Consider the following 19075-nt stretch of genomic DNA (forward strand, 5'->3'; position numbering starts at 1 on the left):
TGGTGCAATCATTGCCTATTGCATTTGCTGTGTGTTAGTGCTAAGATTCTCACCTTTTCACTGTAATTAAATATCCCAGTAGAGGGAAAAGGAGAAAGTTCTGAACTTGTAACTTGTTTTCAGACAGTCAGCAACAGCACAGTCTCTGTAAACACAACACACTGGCTGGCACCTGTCTCCTGTTTTCTCATCTAAGCACAGGCCATGAACAAAGTTACTTCTTAAAAGCTGGCTTGGAAAATAGGAAGCCTGGGCTCTGTATTTTGTCATAATTTTTAATATTTCCCTAGAACAAAAGGAGCATAAGGCTAGGGCCAAAATTGCTTTCAGTTGCAAACATACAGTTTGCAGGTGTGGGCAGAGTTTAGCCTAAAATAACTGGAGGCAAAAGAAGGAAAAAAAACAGCTTAAAAATGTGATGTCAGCAGGAGAAAATAGACTCTGTGGGGCACTGGTTTTCTAAAGCCTTGTTCTGTAATCAACACAGCTCATTACTGTAGCTGCATGCAATGTTGCAAATGACATTTGGATGAACACATTTTGTCTTTCCACCACACTTGCTAGTTAACAAATTGTCTGCCCAAATTGCTGAACCATAAGTATTGTGTCAAAGAAGAGGAAAGCAGCAGACTCCCTTTGTCAGGGTGCACAGGCTGTACCAAACTCTCAGTCACTGATTTCCAGCCTTCTTCTGTTCAGACCCCTAGGAATTCTGCTGTGCAGGTACAGGACTTTGTATAGATGCCTGTTCCCCCTGCAGTGATAATCATATTGCTTTCTTTTCCCTCACAGTCCACAGTGTACACCTGAGCCTGAGGTCTGCAGACCACAGTTGGGAAATTGGTTTCCCAAACAAAAGTACTGTTTCACTTCATTCTTTTTTAAAAAAAAGTCACTTTCTTGTAGTATCTCAGTTCAGTCCATAAATATTACTAATGTAATTATTGCAATGCATGGGACAGTCCATCCTGCAATCAGGATGACAGAAGGAAGTGACCACATATCTGAGATCAGCCAGCAGCATGTGACTGCACAGCACACTGCAAGGCACATCACAAGGTCTGGGTCCCATCCAAATTCACTTTGGAGTCTCATCATGGGATTAAGGCAGTGGAACTTGTGTCTCCCTTGAGGAGGAGAAAGAAATGAGAAACAGAATGGGTTTATAAATTATATCCCAAAGGTTTTGGGAAAGATGGTGAGCTTTAGGGTTTTGAATATATTTAATTTTTTTTGTGGTTGCCCAGGGTGGCTGTGTAGTCTCTGTCCTCTGAGATATTCAGAACCTAACTGAACATAGCCTGCTCCGGGTAGCCTTGTTAGAGGCTGGACAAGATGGTGTCTGGAGCTCCCTTCCAACTGCAGCCAGTCTGTGATTGTATGGTTCTGAAATTTAAATATTTTCGTACAGTTTTCTGAGAGAAGAATGAGCTGAAAGAACAGAAGTGAAAGTAAACAAAATCTTTCCTTTTATCAGCCCAATAGCATTAACTTCTATGAACCTTTCTAACCACTGCCAACCTTGTCAACCTGAGCAATCCCAATATGTCAGTTGGATTTTGTCAGCACCAAAGATAGTTCTTCAGGCTACCTCTGAGGTTTTCCTCAGTGGGGAAATATGGGGGGCAAGGAAGAAGCACAGATGCACATTCTATCCCTATGGAGTCAGGATTTGGCAAAACAAACCCAGGACCTAGGACATGTGCTGGCATGTTTTATGTAGATGCAAGTTATACCTGCATGGGTGAGGAAACTCTGTCATACTCATAGAGAAAAGTGTGGGAATAGGTTTAGTAGCCATGCTGAACAGCTGCTCATATTTAAAAGAAAGACAGGACAAGGGTTTAAATGCAACATTCACATGATGCAGGTTAGCCTGTACAAAATTATGTTTGTGTTTGTGGGGCTGGGTTTTAGGAGTCCCAGGCCTTTGGCTGTATCCATGCACTGACTCATCCCTGTTTCTGTCATTGAAGGCCCTTTGTTACCCAGTGCAATTTTCAGCATCAAGTTAGGCACCAGCAGATGATACCCAAAAGCAGAACTGGCTAAAAGCATGGGCAAAATAGGCAAATGTCTTGCTTAGAGCTTGCTGGGGAACAGCTGATTCCCTCTTTCTCTCATGTTCCCTGTCCATGCTCTTCCAAAATTTCACAGAATACTGCTAGCCCTACTCCTCCCTCCCTCTGCTTGTGCTATTGTATTTGCAGGGTGCCCGATAGAGGAAGGATTGATGAATCTGACTCCATGTTCTCAGAAGGCTAATTTATTATTTTATGATACTATATTATATTAAAGAATGCTATACTAAACTATACTAAAGAATACTGAAAGGATACTTACAGATGCTAAAAAGATAATAATGAAAACTCGGGACTCTCTCCAGAGTCCTGACACAGCTTGGCACTGTTTGGCCAATGAGTCAAAACAATTCACATGAAACCAATGAAACAACCACCTGTTGGTAAACAATCTCCAAACACATTCCAAAGGAGCAAAACACAGGAGAAGCAAATGAGATAAGAATTGTTTCCCTTTTCTCTGAGGCTTCTCAGCTTCCCAGGAGAAAAATCCTGGGCAAATGGATTTTTCAGAGAATGTGAATGCCACACTTGTGTTGCAAGATTTAATTTTGCATTTCCAAGGGAATGAAACTCAGTTATGCCTGACTGTTGAGAATCACAGAGACAGGCTGGAGCAGCTCAGAAATGGGTCTGTTCTGCATCAGGGCTGGCCCAGGGAGGAGAGGACCATGTACCCAGGGACAGGAGAGGGGGGAGGACACAGCCTGAAATAGGACCTTTCAGTTGTGGTTAGAACCACTCAAATTGATGTTTAGCTTCACCTCTAGACTCATGTTGTTATCTACCTGGAAGCACTCAGGAGTTAGATAAGGCTTTACAAAATTATTTGGAGCTACTCTCAGTAAAGGGCTGAGGTTCATAGACTGTTTTAGGCAGCATTTATCATGTAAGTGCAAGGCTGCAATTCTGAGATTTGATGCTTTGTTCCCTAACCCAGGCGATTTCCATACTTCAGACATGGTTATTTATTTACTTCAGAATTATTCAGTGGCCCCTAGTCATGCTCCTGTGGGGTCTGCTCCCTTCCTGATGGGCTAGGCAGGGATTTCTCACTCACTATCTATTGCTAACACACAGTGATTCATGCTGTTAAAACACTGCTAAGTGCCAAGAACTGTCTTAATCCAATTTATGGTCTGAAATTCTTATGGCACACATTTCCCAAGTCTGAATTGTATGTGTTAGAGAGGGGACATATAGCAAAAGAAGAAAAAAAAAAAAAAAAAAACAAATAAACAACAGGTTGTTTAAGCTAAAACAGCCTTTGCCATCCTCTAGTCTAGTACTGGACTTTTCCAGCCGTGTATTACTGTGGTTCCACACAGGTCTCCATGCTGCCAGATGAATCAGCTCCTATCTGGTAATGAAGTATTACATGTATTAACTTACACAACATGTAAACATGACTGGCTAAGTCCTATCACATGTGTCCCAGAGGTTTATAGTGTAATTAGTCAGAGGAAAATTGAAAGTGAAACAAAACAGAACATTTATAGGCAGAAGAGGAAATAGGACAAGATGCAGAAGTGGAAAGGCCTAATATTCCTTCCCCCAACTAAGGCAGACACACATAAATAGTGAGAGAGTGAGTTCCCCTGCTCACTGGCCACCACTCATTTGCTGCATCTCTCTGGGACGTGCATCACCCCTGCAGGATGTGGGCAAAGGTACTGTCTTGTTTCCTTGCACTGTAATTCTCTCTTTAAGCTTTTGTATCCTTACTCCAAATGCTGCAGTTGGTGACCACCACACCATGGGAAATGGGGTCCACCTGCTTTAAACTGCTTGTAATTCTTCCTTGGGACAATCTTAATGCTTCACTGCAAGTGTGAGTGAGAACTTGTTTGTAATGGTGGGTACAATTCTGATCACTGTGGTGGTGTTTGCAGCGGTCCCAGGACAAAGGAAGAGATGAGAATCTTGACTCCATGTTTCAGAAGGCTGATTTATTATTTTATGATATATATTATGTTAAAAGAAAATTGTGTACTAAAATTATACTAAGAGAAAAGAGAAAAAATACATCTGAAAGCTAGCAAAAGAAAGGAATAGAATGATAATAAAATCTTGTGACTGACCAGAGAGTCTGAGACAGCCGGACTGTGACTGACCATTAATTAAAAACAACCACATAAGACCAATCAAAGATGAACCTGTTGCATTCTACAGCAGCAGATAATTATTGTTTACATTTCATTTCTGATGCTTCTCAGCTTCTCAGGATAAAAGATCCTATCAAAAAGATTTTTCATAAAATATATCCATGGCAGGTCACTATTGCTAGAGAAAGAGGAATGCAGTGTGAACAGTGCAATGAAAATATATGAGCATGGTAGGGCTGAGTCCATATTGCAGAGGAGACAACAGCAGAGTTTGGTTTGTTTACCTCAGCTAAATGAAGGCCAAAAGGCAACATCAACACTCTGTGTAGATATGTACAGGGGAGTAAAGGAAGGGCAATGAAGAGGGGAAATGAAAGGAGATAATTTCCAAAGAGAGAGAAGATAAATATTCACTACTGCCAGTATAAAAAAGAAATTGTTTCTTTTTTAGGTTGTAAATAATGTGTACCTCTACATATTATTTCTAATGATCCAGGAAGTGGGACATTTCTAATGGTCCAGGAAGGGAAGTTTGAGATCATTTTCTGAAACAGATACTAACAGCAGCTCACAGCCAAGAAGCAGGTTGAATTTGCATAATGGGTCATTGCTCAATAGGAGAGCAAAATAAATATATATAATTCCCAGATCAGCAGGATCCAGGAACAAGGAGCCGCTGCTTTTCAAAGAGGCAAGATCTTGTCTGGGAGAAAAGCTGGGACTCCAGCTGAGAGTAAATTCAATGGGAGCTGGGAGCTATGAGCAGTATGTGCAAGGTAGGGCTGCCAACTCCTGCCTTCTACTGAGCTCCAAGCTCAGCAAGATTTGGGATAGTAAGGCTACCAGTCAGGGAGATTAAATCTTGCCTTCTTGTGTGGTAGTGGGTGCACTGGCTTGAAATGCTACTCTCCCACTGATTTCAATACCAACAAGTAGGTGCCATGGGAAAGACAGATGTTTTTACTTCTGTTTGGGGGATGTGTGTGTGTGAATAGTCATTAGAGATGGAGATGAGATAGAGACGATAATCTTGCATAGTTATAGCACCTGCAGTGCATACTCTCAAGGGCTTGGGGAGAACAGAAGAAATAGAGACCAGAAAAGGATAATGATGAAAGCATAAGTAAATTATAAATAAGTGTCATTTCTCGGATTAAAAAGAGGAAGAATTCAAACCTTGGCTTTGCTGATGCAATTCATGTAAGCAGGGGTAGAAATGGCCAGTGTGCTAGACAATAGCCCAAAAACTGAAAGGATAAAAAAAGAGGAAAGAAAAAAAAAAAAAAAGAGGAAAGAAAATAGTGTTTACTTTAAATATAGAGAAATATCTACTTCTTCTTTTTCTTTATTTCTTCCCTTCCCAGACAGTTACAGGAAATTTTGCCAAGGTGATTCATGGTTTGAATGCAAATCAGTTGACAGATGAAGTAATTCAGAGAAGTAAGCGAATGATTCTGGATACTCTTGGAGTGGGGCTTCTGGGTACCAGCACTGAGGTCTTCCACAAAGTGGCACAGTACAGCAAGGTAAGCTGTCTGGCATTCATGGCACACCCTAAGGTTTAGCTTTAAGAAAGCAAGGGAAAACTTGGGCAATGAAAAGGAAATTTTGCCATGGTGAAATTCTTTCATGGATGGAAAGAGAGAAATTGTGTTCTTCCCACTGGAGACAGTGAAACTTCAGTGCTCAAATTACTTTCCACTCTGGATGGGCAAAAGCCTGTGTATCACTCTGTATGCTAAGATCCCCCTTACAAACACAGTCAGCTGAGAACCCCTTCCTTTCTTTCACCTATGATATCTTATTAAAAACATCAACAAAGTAAGCATCACTTATCACCAGCCCTTCAAATCAAGGAACTGTTAATGAGATGGGGAGCTAGGAGTGGGTTACTTGCAGTCCATAAAACATAATTGTCTGAGGTGCATTAGCTGTGCTTCTCCTCCAGTCTTGCTCTCCTCAAACTAGCAGAGTAATTGACCCTGAAAATAAGCCTTTCCCAGCACAGGAGTGCATCAATGAGGAGTTCTTCCCACTGTTTTATCATTCAGACCTGCCTGGGTGGACTTGTGCTCCAGAGCTCTGTGTGCCAGTTAGTCTCTTCCCACAGAGAATTCCCCCTTCCAAAACAGGGTAATTTATGCCCTTTTATTCAGTTTGCAGCACCAGGAGGCCATCTATCATTTACTCAGGCTCTTACTGACACACAGAAAACAAAACCCTTTAATGAGACATCTTCTCCAACAAGATTATGACAGTCCCATATAATTTAGGTTGGACTTGATGATCTCAGGGGTTTTTTCCAACCCAGCTGATTCTGTGATGCTGTCAATGGGTGGTTAGAAGGGGCATTCAGTGGCCAGAGTGTGAAGGTACTGAGTGCCAGGTGGGTGGTGTTGGTCTGCCCCCGAGCTCTGTTGGGTGGAATAGGACATAAGCCAACATAAAACTGACTTCCTTTTCAGACTTTCTGAAAAAACAATATTTTTCTCATAAAAGGGAGCAGTTATGTCCCCAGAGGACATGGTCTACTCTCAGTTACATCAGAGATACAATGCACATTTATCCTTAAGTTCAGGACTTTGAATTAATTTATGTCAATTTGTTTCAGATCTACAGCTCAGATTTATCCAGTACCATCTGGGGCCACTTGGATTTCCGACTGCCTCCTCTGTATGCAGCTTTTGTGAATGGAGTAGCTGTAAGGGATGCTCTTTTATTTGCTCTGAAATCATACAAATTGATGCCATTCTTGCTCTATAGAGAACAGAATGTCCCAAAAATGATAGCTTATTCTGAAGCCTGCTACAAAACTTTTCTAGATTATTCTCCTAATGTGATTCAACTTGCTTCCAATGAACTTAAGGTATAATATATGTATGATCCAGCTCAACAGCATCCCTTACATTTAATGTGGGACCTGGGGCTGTTGTCAAGTGTCAGAACTCTACATCTTACAACCTGGCAATCTTGTAGCAAGGCGACAACCTTGCTGTAGCTGCTTAAAAACGCACCCTCTAGTTCATTTCACTGGGATCTGAATTTCTTGCCAACTGGCAAAGTACAGTTACAGAAAAACACAGATGCACATATAGATACATACAGACATAATATCACAAGGCAACTTAATCTTCAGTTACACAGTGTCCAAAAGCCAGTGATATATTTTGGACATGCACTTTGTCATTAAAGCAATAACTGACTCCCCAGACATTTGTCTAAATTCAGATTGAGGCTGAAACCATTTGAAATTGAAAGATGCACAAGAGGTGGGGTAGACAAATTTGGCAATTATGCAAAACTAGGAAAGGTGACCAACCAAGGAAATGGTAATATTAAGCCTATTTAAATTAGTGTGACAACAATATCAGAGGTCCAATTTAACAGCTCATTTCCAATGTAGAGAAAATTACCTTGGAAATGAGATCTGGTACTGCTCAGCTCCTAGCAGCCCTTACGATATTCAGATCTGGCTGTTAGCATATATATGATCGGTTTGTCTCTTGGTCACAGGTCAATTTAAGCACTTACTGAAGACACCAGAACCACAGCTTACAGGGTATTGGCCACAACTTCCCTTATCCTGCACTGCAGGGCATCTTCCCAGATGGCATCAAAGGTTTTCAAGGCAAACATTGTGTTTTCTTCTATCTGTTTAGAAACAGTCCTCAAAAATGCAGAATCACAGTATAACAGGGCAAAACCTGACTGCTGGGGAGCCTGACCACCTTCCCAGTTTGCTCTGAGGGTGAGCAGATGTGAAAGTTCAGGTTTTTGAGGTGTTTTAGTATGCTAAATAAAAAAAATGCTGTCCCTGATGCTCTCAGGTCTTTGGGGGTTCTCAAAACTTCACAGGACGAAGGAATGTGTGTGACAAGGTGTGCATTACAGACACTGACTGCACTTTTGGGGACAATCTGCTGCCAGATCAGCAGCCATATGCCATGCTGGGAACACCTAAAACCTTCCTGAGCAGCTGGCCTCTGGGCATGAGAAAGAGAAGGCACCTCTTGGGATACTCTCTTGAGCCAAGCAGCTTATTCCACATTCACACTGTAGCTTTCTCCTACTCCCAGCAACTCCAGGATATCTGGTTTCTTGTGTGCCAGGTCTTGTTTCAGTGTGCTTAAAATTCACAAAATAAAGCCTCCTGTACATTTTCAGGCTTGTGCCTCTTTACAGTAGATGGTTCCAGCAGAAAAATAGTTCTGATGATATAAATTCCATTTAGCAGTATTTAGCTGCTACAGTTTTATGGTGCAAGTCCTAATGGCAGCATCAGTTCCAGCACCGGGAAAGGAATTTCATTGTGTTTATATTTCATTATGTTTTGGGGAAAGAGAAAATTCATTGTTCACATGGTGGACCTAGAACAGCTGCTTTAATTATACCAGTCGAATGAAAGCAGAAACTGCAGAAAAAAGGAATCACTGTCACACCAGTTTCAGGCTGGTACAAGCTGAATTAGAATTATTCTTCTCTGAGGAAAGATCTCTGCTGCATTGCCACTTCTCAGACAGCCATGTTGGGAGTAAAGCTCTTTAAAAGACTTTTGAAATTTTTGCTTTCTAAGAAAGATCTAGTTCTCTGGAACTTTTTAATACCAGTTGCAGTAGTTTCATTTGACTGAGGCAACCTTGCAAAGTCAGAGTTTATTTCTAACATACCAATGCTTCTCTTTCCATTAGGTGCACTCAATGGACTTTGATGACACCTGGCATCCAGCCACACACCCATCTGGGGCTGTGCTCCCTGCATTGATTGCACTCTCAGAGGCCTTCCCTCAGAAGAAAAAAATCTCAGGTCTTGATCTGCTCTTAGCTTTCAATGTGGGAATCGAAGTGCAAGGCAGGTTGCTGCACTTCTCCAGAGAAGCCAGGAATATTCCAAGAAGGTACATAGAAAGGTTTAAAGTAGAAAATGGAGGTGTTTTTTTTATCAGTGCTAATATACATAATTAAATGTCAATTAATATACAGGTGGCACAGTTATTCATATTTCCTAAGCTGTTCGTTGGAAATTTTGGGAAGGCTCATCTTACACATAAATACATTTGATTCCTAACTCTGTACCTAATAGATTTTTTTTTTAAAGCATTGACTAATTCAGAATGAGGCAATGATCTCCCTACTTTGAATTTTTATAGATTTAGAATAATATATAAATTTAAATAATAATAAATATAACTTTATAATTGACTATAAATTTGCTTTAAACTATGAGCAGCACTAATGTTTCCATCAGTTTCTGGGAAGGACTTACTGCAAGCAACACTATTCCAGTTTTACTTTTTCCTGGGGAAATGTGATAACTCTCAGTTAGGCCCACATGTGAATGCTGAATGTATGTTTCTTTATGGTCCAATCCAGTTCCCATGGCAATGAATGAAAAGCTTTTCTAGATAGTGAATTTGGGTGAGTTTTTGAGATCTGGTAATGAAGACACTTTTGTTTTTCAGGTTTCACCCACCGGCTGTGGTTGGTACGATGGGGAGCGCAGCAGCTTGTGCTAAACTGCTAGCTCTTGACCAGCTGGAATGTAAAAATGCCTTGGCTATTGCTGCCTCCTATGCAGGTGCCCCACTGGCTAATGCAGCAACCCAAATAAAACCCCTCCATATTGGGAATGCTGCCAAGAATGGACTGGAAGCAGCTTGCTTAGCTTTACAGGGCCTTCAAGGAAACAAAGAGATCTTGGACATGGAGTCAGGGATGGGTGCCTTCTATACAGATTACAACCCACAGACTCTGCCAACCTTGCAGTCCTACCCATGGCTCTTGGACCAGCAAGATGTGGCCATCAAACGCTTTCCTGCTCATCTCGCAACACACTGGGTGGCTGATGCAGCATCTTCTGTTAGGAGGAAGCTCGTGGAGAGCAGTGAGAGTTCGCTCCCCATTGATAAAATCGAGAAAGTCATTCTCAAAGTCCCTGAGGTCAAATACGTGAACAGACCCAGCCCAGCCTCAGAGCATGAAGCACGACACTCCTTCCAGTTTGTTGCGTGCTCAGCTTTGCTGGATGGCAGCATGTCAGTCCAGTCCTTCAGCAGTGAGAACATTCACCGGCCGGCCTTGAGGGAGCTCCTCTGCAAAACGCAGCTGGAGCACCCCCCTGACAACACACCCAGCTTTGACAGCCTGTACTGCCAAGTGAGCGTCACGCTTCGGGGCGGCAGCACCATCAGCGACCGCTGCGCTACCTTCTACGGGCACTGGAGGAAACCTCTGGAAAAGGAAGACTTGGAGAAAAAGTTTCAATCCAATGTGCTCAACATCCTGCCCACAGAAGCCATGGAAGGCATTATAGAGACTGTGTACAACCTGGAAAAAGTAGAGGACTGTTCTGTATTAAGTACATTTCTATCAGGACAGTCTGCTAGAGCACTTCCAGAGAAGCTGCGCTTCCTCTGAGCGTTCTGGCCAACAGCTACGTGCTCTTCACAAAGCCAATGCAAAATTCAGGACAAACTCTTACTTAGTGACTCAAGCACTTTTAAATAAGACTCCTGTAACACAAGAACCATATTCAGTTCAATGCTGTGGGTTTTGATTAGGTAAATAATTTGGTGTTTATGTGCCCAGCTTAGCCAGGCTGAACAGAAGATCCTGTGTTGGCACAGCTGACCCCAGCTATCTTTGTACCTCTAGAGGCAGAGCACTCACTGCTTGCTCACAGCACAAAAATCTCCCTGCTCCTCTGCCAAAAATCTGTTTTCTGCTTCTCCTAAATATCTCCAACAGGAAATCCAAACTCTGGAAGAGTAGGGAAGTCCTCTGTCTGTGAAAATCATCATGGTTAGAAGTACAGAGAATGAAAACCTTTTCATAATTATTTCTGTAGATTTATCTCTACAAGCTCCTTGAAGAGGGAATCTGTTATGGCTGAGTGTTGACATTTATGCTAAAATAACCCAGCAGATGTAGGGAGGGGTAGCACTCCCTACTCTGCAGCATGTCATGTGTCACTGTAGCCATTGCTCTGGCACTGAGGCAGCAAAGGCCTGGGCCCAGCCTGATCACACGAGTGCTGAGCTCGAGGGACAACTCCACGCTCCTCACCATAAAGGCATTCTTGCCCTGTTCCACCTGCTGGCTGCTCTGTGGTGCAGGTCTGTTCCTGTTTCATTCCTGCCCGTTACACGAGACACTGAGCAGGTGATGTCAGTGTAGGTTATTTCAGGCCCAGCAGAGTGTGGGCTGCACCACAATGGGCAGGAGTGACAGACCTGTGAGCACCAGAGCACTTCTTACCAACTCAGAGAAAACTCAGTGTCCACAGTGAACCCAGACCATGAATTCTGGGAATTTTTTGTTCCTCCAGGACTAGAAAGCCTTGCCAGACTGATCGTCTAAGAGAAGCTGTCAAGCCTTTCTTCACATTTAGAAGATCAAAGCATGGTTTCTAATACATATAAAACTGTCTTCCTCAGGGCAATAAACAATGTATGCAAGAAAAAAAATTTCAAAATAAATCTCATTAATTTTACTAAATAAATCGGAAATTCCTTCATTTATTGGCGCAAAACTTGTGTATTTTGCACATGCAATGCATTCATTTGTGCTGCATCTTGGTTTATAAAGTTCGTTTACCTAGGGGCTCTGCAAAAATTTTGGAAGTCCATCAGTAATACCTGCTTAAAGACTTGCAAGGGGAAAAAAGAACCCAAATAACCACATTCTTTTATTATTCTCCTCTGATTAGAAATCAGAATTGAATTATTCACCTATAGTGATGGTAAACAGACTCATTTACAGCTACTTCACTTGTAATTGCAGCTGGGTACATTGCAATTGCTATTGCAGCTGAATACATTTGGATTCATTAACAAAAAAAAAAAAAACCCAAAGGAACTCCCCCATCACCTTCAATATATGGTTTCTATTTTAAAAGAGAAATAAATAGGTTAAATTCAGCAGTAACTATCTGATGTATTAAATATTAAAAAACACCCCACCAAACAAACCAGGAACTGTGAAGTTTAGCAGTTGCATCATTTTATTTATTCAATCTAAGGAAGCTAAATGTTCATGCTTAGCTACACTGATTTTCTTGGAGAAGTCTGTACACTCCTAGTCAGGCAAGCTTCAGGACTTCTTGTACCATTGTTCCAATTCCGTCAAAGATTTCATGCAGAGGAGCTTTGCACATGAAAGCACAGGTAGTAACTATTTTATTGGCTTTATCCACATGGGATTCATTTACATTTTTGCAAATGTGCTTACATCCAAGCTCTGCTATAGCAGATGCCGTTTCAGCATCAGGAAATCTGTAAACAAAAAGACTTTAATTAACATAAAGGAATGATACAGCCATAAAATTCTGCACACGTAACTTGAATGAGAGAACTACAATATCTGCATGAGTCTTTAACTGATGATGACAAGGGAGTTAGAGGCTGCTATGATCAGATTTTCCTATCCCCTATGGACACATCAAGTGATCTAATACCTTTGAAAACAAGGTCTGAAATATGGAGACACAATATGTCAGGAGGTACAATACTTTTTAATAATCTTTCCATAAGTTTGGAAGATGATACCAAGTGCAGCCATAACTGATCTTTAAAAGGTTGAGAGAAGCCAGCTGAACTTGCAACCTTTTCCAACCCCTCCATGCAAGGTGTTCCTCTGGGATCTCCAGAGATTTTGATTTTTCCCCCCTTCTGATAAGGAAGAAACAGATGCAATCTGTTCTGAACAGAATCTCCCACTATGGCTGCTGATAAATTTAATTCAGAAGTTTTATTGGGAGTTGACAGTTCTTGAAGCAGTACTGCTTTCTGCCAGGCCTTGTTCTCATCTCCCTCCCCTAAAGTGGCCCCAAACCACTACCACCAGAAAAACTTTATTAAAAATCCCTGTTTTAGCAGTTGGACTCACCCATCCTAGAGGACTTTTCCAACCTAAACAATTCTATGGTATCTCAGATCAGTGTATACCTGGTTGTAGCATCACAAGTCACCTGACCTCAAGGATTCACTCTGTCTGCCCTGAGAGTTCTGCGCCTACTACTATTATTCTCCTGAAAACTGTCACTAATTTTTCTAAAAAGTAACTAAAGAAACTTTTGCTCAGAAGCCTATCCATTTGCTAATCTTAATTCCAATGAAAATCATCTCCATCCATTTCCTTCTTACCTTCCATCTACGTTTTTATCCTGACCAACTGTAACCTCACAGCCAGGAAAGACTTTGGCTGCCAGAACTGGTGATATGCAGCACAAACCAATGGGCTTTTTAGCACTGTGGAAGGCCTGGAGTGTGGAGTTCACATGCTCGTTGACAGTACAGTTCTTGCCATCTACAGCCCAGGAACACAGATTCTTTGCTACACCAAAACCACCTAAGGAAGAAAACAAACCAAAACCAAAAAGCTCAAATATAAGGCACTGCTAAAAGCTATTAAATTTGATGTAGCACACACCAAACAGAAGCTCTTTTTTACAACATAATCTTGGTATCAGTGGGACTGTTAAGTCACTGTATTGAAAGGCTTACAATGTCACTGTAACCTGTAAACAATGGATTTACAATGTTAAAAGTTTAGCTGTGCACTCTTTTATACCATGCAGGTTATATGAAGGCCAGAAAGCTTAACCTTGTTTCAAAAAGTAACAACTAGACAAAGAGGAAACGTCACATTCTCCTGCACTCAATAAAGAAGAGGGACTACTAGTTAAAAGCACAAGTATGGAAGTAATGCAAACAGTGATTTGACCCTCTATAGTAATGAACTCTCAAGTTTTATTTTTATGCTTAAGCAATTATAGAAGAGCTTTTCTTCTTCCCTAGAACTACTTTTCAACTTAAAAAAGTTGAAAACATTAACACAATAAAAAAACCATTAGGGATTTTACATAAAATAGACATTATAACATATGGTATTCTAAGACAAAAAACCTTGTAAATGATAACATAATTTCCTATTAAAAATAGTGCTGATTTGTCTTTCTATAAATTAGTTTTAACAATCCTTTAGATACATTTAATCGTCATTTAATTGCATAAGCAGATTGTATTTTACAGCTCCTTTGTCTGCTGGATTTATAACCATCAGAATACTCAAAGTAAGGTTATTCCACATGGAATGTGCACAGCATCAACTTTTCTCCAATAAGCATAAGGAAATTTCCACAAGTACTTGGGCAGACATCAAGAAGCTTTGCATTTTTAATATTTTTCCTTTCCCGGTTTGCTCACTTTCAAGTGTTATCTGAAATCTCTGAGGTAAGATTTTAATTTTCAAACTAAATAGGGTTTATTTCCCTCTAACAGTTACTACAGCAATCCCCCCGGGCCTGGGTTATAACAGCATGAAATTAATGTGGAAAACATCTGTGAGCCTCTATTTGCTCCTGATCAGCCCTGACATCAACTGCTCACAGTGCAGGCAGAATTGTTTCTCTGTGTTATACACATGCTCCCTCTGCTGGCCTTACAGCAGTGTGAAAACTCCAAAATTAACAGGCCCAATCATGAAGGCAGTATTTAACAGTACTATTAATATTCTGGAAACAGATCTTCAGCAAATCATGATTTTCTCGTGATGCTCCAGCTTCTTCATTTCTAAAAATGATTACAATTACCTCTGTCTGGAATGAAATTTTGTGGTCTCTAAATGAAAAATTATCCATAAACATGTTTAGTACAACTCGATCAGCAGCTGAGTGGATACATAATTAAAACAGAATGTACTCCCATCTGACATGGAACATCATCTATTTGGAAACCTGCTATTCTGCCAACATTTTCAGAGGCCCTGAAATTAAGGCATTGCCCTGTAACTGAGTTCTGACCCTATTTTTGTACTCTGGTCAGAATTCTTGTCCATACATAAGTAGTGAAGTTTTCACAATATTCAGTAAGAAGGAATGGTGGGATGCATAACTTAATACCAAGAGAACACTCTGGCATTTTAACTTAAGTGAACTATGCATCAATAAATATATTGAGTTAAAAAAATCACAATTTTCTTTTGAAAGATGAGCTCAGCTGGTCAGAGCATGGTGCTAATAACACCAAGGTTGTGGGCTCAACCCCTGTGTGGGCCATTCACTTAAGAGTTGGACTCAATGATCCTTGTGGGCCTTCCAACACAGAGTATTTTGTGATTTTGTGATACCTACCAGGGAAAATGACAGCATCAAATTCACTAGCTTTCAGTTCAGCCAAATCCTGAATGTTTCCCCTTGCCAACCTGGCACTTTCAACTAACACATTTCTCTTCTCTTCTGCTGGACTTCCTTTTAGGTGATTGACTACATCCCTTTGCTCAATATTGGGGGCAAATATCTTCACCTAGGAAGAGAGATGAAGCAATTTTGTGAATGTAAATAAAACTCATACATATTTGTCACAATAAAGATCATTTAATGAAAATAGGTTTTGTCCCTGAAGCCTCTTATCTAAGTCAAGCAAATTCCACAGGATGAATCTAGCACATTAAATATCTAAAGCAACATATGATATATTAGGATGGGTAAACACAGGCATTATTCCCATCCTATTACTGCAGCATTCTGACAGGAGAGTATTCTTATGCCAATATCAAGCTTACTGATTTTGCCAAGGCAGATAAACCCAAGGACAAGCAGGACACCACAATTTATACCAGCAGCCCAACTGGACATGCAGCTGACTTTGAAGAAAGGTTGCTCTTAACTGTTATGGGATGGAAGTGCTACAAACGTTTGACATAAAAAAGTTAAAGATGCAAATTTTACAAGCATTTCTAGAGCAAACATTAAGAGTTACCAGCTGTCCTAAAACACCAGCAGCAGAAAGCAAGACCAAAACACAGGAGAACCGATTTTGGTTAGACACAAAAGGTGGACAGTGCATCAGAACACAAAGCCCTGTGACAGGGGTACCACAGGGGCTGCACCACGGTGTCTGTTTTGAAGCTTCCTTTGCAGACTTCTCCGAGACGACAATTTTGTGCTAAATATGAGGGTGCTGTTGTTACCATCAGACACCTGAGCACAGCTACACACAGTGACCAGCTTCTGCCACCTGAAGCCACAGATGGGACCAAAGCACACCACTACGTCCTGGCCCAGGCTTCTCTGACAAGTCCCAGCTTACCAAAGAGAGCCCAGAAACTGTGAGCAGAAAGCAAGCAGGTAATCCCCAGTGAGGGCTGCAAAAGCAATCAGAAGGAAGATAAAGACTTTTAACCCATCCTCATCTCCCTGTGCCCAGAAGAGAAGGACAGGTCTCCAGCTTCTCCTTGCTCCTGGCTTCACAGGATCAAAGAATTCTAAGGGCTGGAAGGGACTTCTGGAGATCACCCAGTCCAAGCCCCCTGACCAGGCAGGGTTACCTAGAACAGGCTCCACAAGAATGCATCCAGGTGGGTTTTGGATATTTTCACAGACAGAGACTCCACAGCTTCCCTGGGCAGCCTGTTCCCATGCTCTGCCACCCTCAATGTAAAGAAGTTCCTCCTCATGTTGAGATGAAACTCCTTGTGGTTTAGTTTATGGCCATTGCTCCTTCTCCTGTCACTGGGCACCATTAAAAAGAGTCTGGCACTGTTGCCCACAAAATTGGATTCATTACCTGGTGTGTGACAAGCAAATAATTACACATCAAGAGAGACATTGATCATTTATTTCAGAGTCATGCAAGCCTGGGTGTTTGGTGGTATTCCACAAATCAAGCACACCCACTGGAGCTTTTGTGCCATTGTCTATACAGGGAAATTCAGAGAACTCTCCACATGAAGCCCCTCTTTTACAACTGGTTGATCACAGCCAAACAAGTTTTGTATCTCCAGTTAACTTCTACACAGGCTCAGGGGAACAGCCCTCACCTGGGCAGGGCTGTCTTTGACTCTTAGTATAGTAACTTAATTGTATCAATGAAACCCCTTTTCAGTCTTGTGTCCAGCTGCTTGTGCAACCTGAACTCCTGTCAGGGAGCCAGGCAGGCCTTTGGAGGGTTTGAAAATTTGAAAAATGCGTATTTTATGACTGGCTTTTTGCAAATATTAAAATGAGTATTATATGTGTTATGTTAGAAAGTTATGCTGTTCTAATTTTCTTAAGTAGTGTGTTAAATATAGTTTTAGGTAATAACATGATGTTATAAAAGAAACTAAGATACATTTTTAAAGAAAGGACTCGCACCAAGATAGCAGCCACAAGACACCTAAATCTTTCAGAGAAAAATAATTTACTGCTCCCTTATCAGAAGAAACGAACTTTTTCCCATCTCGCTCAGGCCTGAAGACGCCGTTAGGATTAAGAAGAAGAAGCTGACACTGACCAGACAGAATCCTGTTTGAATGGAATTCATGCATCATGTATGAAGTGTATGAATATGCAATAGGCTGTTGTTTTTAAGGGTTAATCCTCTGTTAACGAGTGGGTATCTACCGGGTGTTATTTTGCCCAGAAATAGGTACCCGGACGTCCGTAACTGTTTGTTTTTATTGTCTCATATTGTCCTAATCCAAATCGTCCAAATTATTATTACTTTAATTATGTCGCTATTTTTATAACCATTTTATTATTAACAAACTTTTAAAAATTTAAACACAAGTGACTGGCGTTTTTCACAGAGGGGGATGAATAAAACAGGAGGAGGGGGGCAACATAAAGAGAGAGGTTATGGCTGAATGGGCTTTGTAGGGTGCAGGGGCGGCGCAGGGAGCACCGCAAACCGGGAGGGGCTCCTGTCCCACGGAGAGGGGACTCTCGGCTGCTGTGTCGCACGCACACACACAGACAGACACACAGACACAAAGACACAGACAGACACATACACACACCCCCACACCCCGCCGCCCCCCCCTACCTCCGCGCCGCCGCGGCTCAGGTGCACCAGCGCCGCCGAGGCCTCGTGAATCTCGCTGCCATCGAAGACGCCGCAGCCGGCGAGCACCAGCGCCACCCGCTTGCCCATGGCAGCCGCCCCTCAGGCCCGGCAAGGAGCTGCGCCAGGCGGCGGGCCCGGGCCTGGCACCACGGTCCCGGTCCGGTCCCTGGTCTTTCTCCTCCTCCTCCTGCCGCGCCTGCGCCGCCGTCTCCACCTTCCGCCGGCATACGGGCGGGCGGGCAGGGCGGCAAATAAATGAGGAAGTCTAGAGAGGAAAGGGCATGTGTCTCTAGTTTTAAACAGAACACATTTTAGAGCTCAGACATATTTTCGGCCCCACGGCTGGCCTAGCCTGCGCCCCGCAGTGACGGGCGGGTGCCGCACGGTGACCTCGGTGCGCTGCAGAACCCTGTCGCTGGTCCCGAAAGTGCCGGGGCCTCGCTGAGCCTCAGGGGGTGCCTGTGAGGTGGGCTTTGTTTGCTGGGTTTGTTTTGCACGTAGGGCTATAATTGTGTAATGCAAATCGGCTTCCAAATTGCTTTGAAAGCCAAAGAAAAAAAGTAGAGTTCAGTAAGGGGCCTGCGGTACTGCTGGGTCCTGATGCTGTTTGTTTCAGTGACCCCACCTAAGCCTTTTTTCTCCCTCAACCTCATGCCTGGTTTTAAGGAGCTGCTCCACTTTATCAGGGAAAACTGAGCTATTTTAGCAAACGAAACTTTCTTCCCACTTATTCCCTTAGGGCATTGCTTTAGTGAACCAAAAAGGAAAGAATACATCCCATGTCTCCTCTTTAGGACTGTGCACTCGAATGCCACACCAGGCATCACCTGCATTGAATTTCACAAAGATCTCTCAGCTCTTGGTCCTTTGTTTTTCAAGAGCTGCCTCTCTTATAAGAAGAAGCTTGTGTTTAATAATGAAAACCTACTCTTCTACTGAACCAGAGGACTGAAAAGCTAGATCTTGTAGAAAAATTAGAGTGTCTTCCAAAAATTTGGAGTATGGGTTTTCTGCAGAGGACATGAGAGTGAGCAGTCTGGGCAGAACAAAAACAACATTTGAAAGCA

General features: G+C 42.1%; 2 protein-coding genes across 2 annotated transcripts; one reads left to right on the forward strand and one right to left on the reverse strand.

Annotated features, from left to right (window-relative positions):
• The first annotated feature begins 4137 nt into the window (after positions 1 to 4137).
• Positions 4138 to 11515, forward strand: ACOD1 (aconitate decarboxylase 1). Its single transcript, XM_058800325.1, has 5 exons — positions 4138 to 4153; positions 5555 to 5712; positions 6798 to 6887; positions 8875 to 9080; positions 9645 to 11515. Exons 1-5 carry the CDS (start codon positions 4138 to 4140, stop codon positions 10597 to 10599), a joined length of 1425 nt encoding a protein of 474 aa, XP_058656308.1. The 3' UTR covers positions 10600 to 11515.
• Positions 11516 to 12166: 651 nt separating this feature from the next.
• LOC131554586 (glutamine amidotransferase-like class 1 domain-containing protein 3, mitochondrial) lies at positions 12167 to 18217 on the reverse strand. Its single transcript, XM_058800091.1, has 4 exons — positions 17988 to 18217; positions 15314 to 15485; positions 13326 to 13530; positions 12167 to 12455 (listed from the first exon to the last, which is right to left on the reverse strand). The coding sequence occupies exons 1-4, from the start codon at positions 18093 to 18095 to the stop codon at positions 12263 to 12265; spliced, it is 678 nt and encodes a 225-aa protein (XP_058656074.1). The 5' UTR covers positions 18096 to 18217; the 3' UTR covers positions 12167 to 12262.
• Between the last annotated feature and the right edge of the window lie 858 nt (positions 18218 to 19075).

This window comes from Ammospiza caudacuta, chromosome 2 (genome assembly GCF_027887145.1).
Source record: "Ammospiza caudacuta isolate bAmmCau1 chromosome 2, bAmmCau1.pri, whole genome shotgun sequence".
In the NCBI taxonomy this organism is placed as follows: domain Eukaryota; kingdom Metazoa; phylum Chordata; class Aves; order Passeriformes; family Passerellidae; genus Ammospiza; species Ammospiza caudacuta.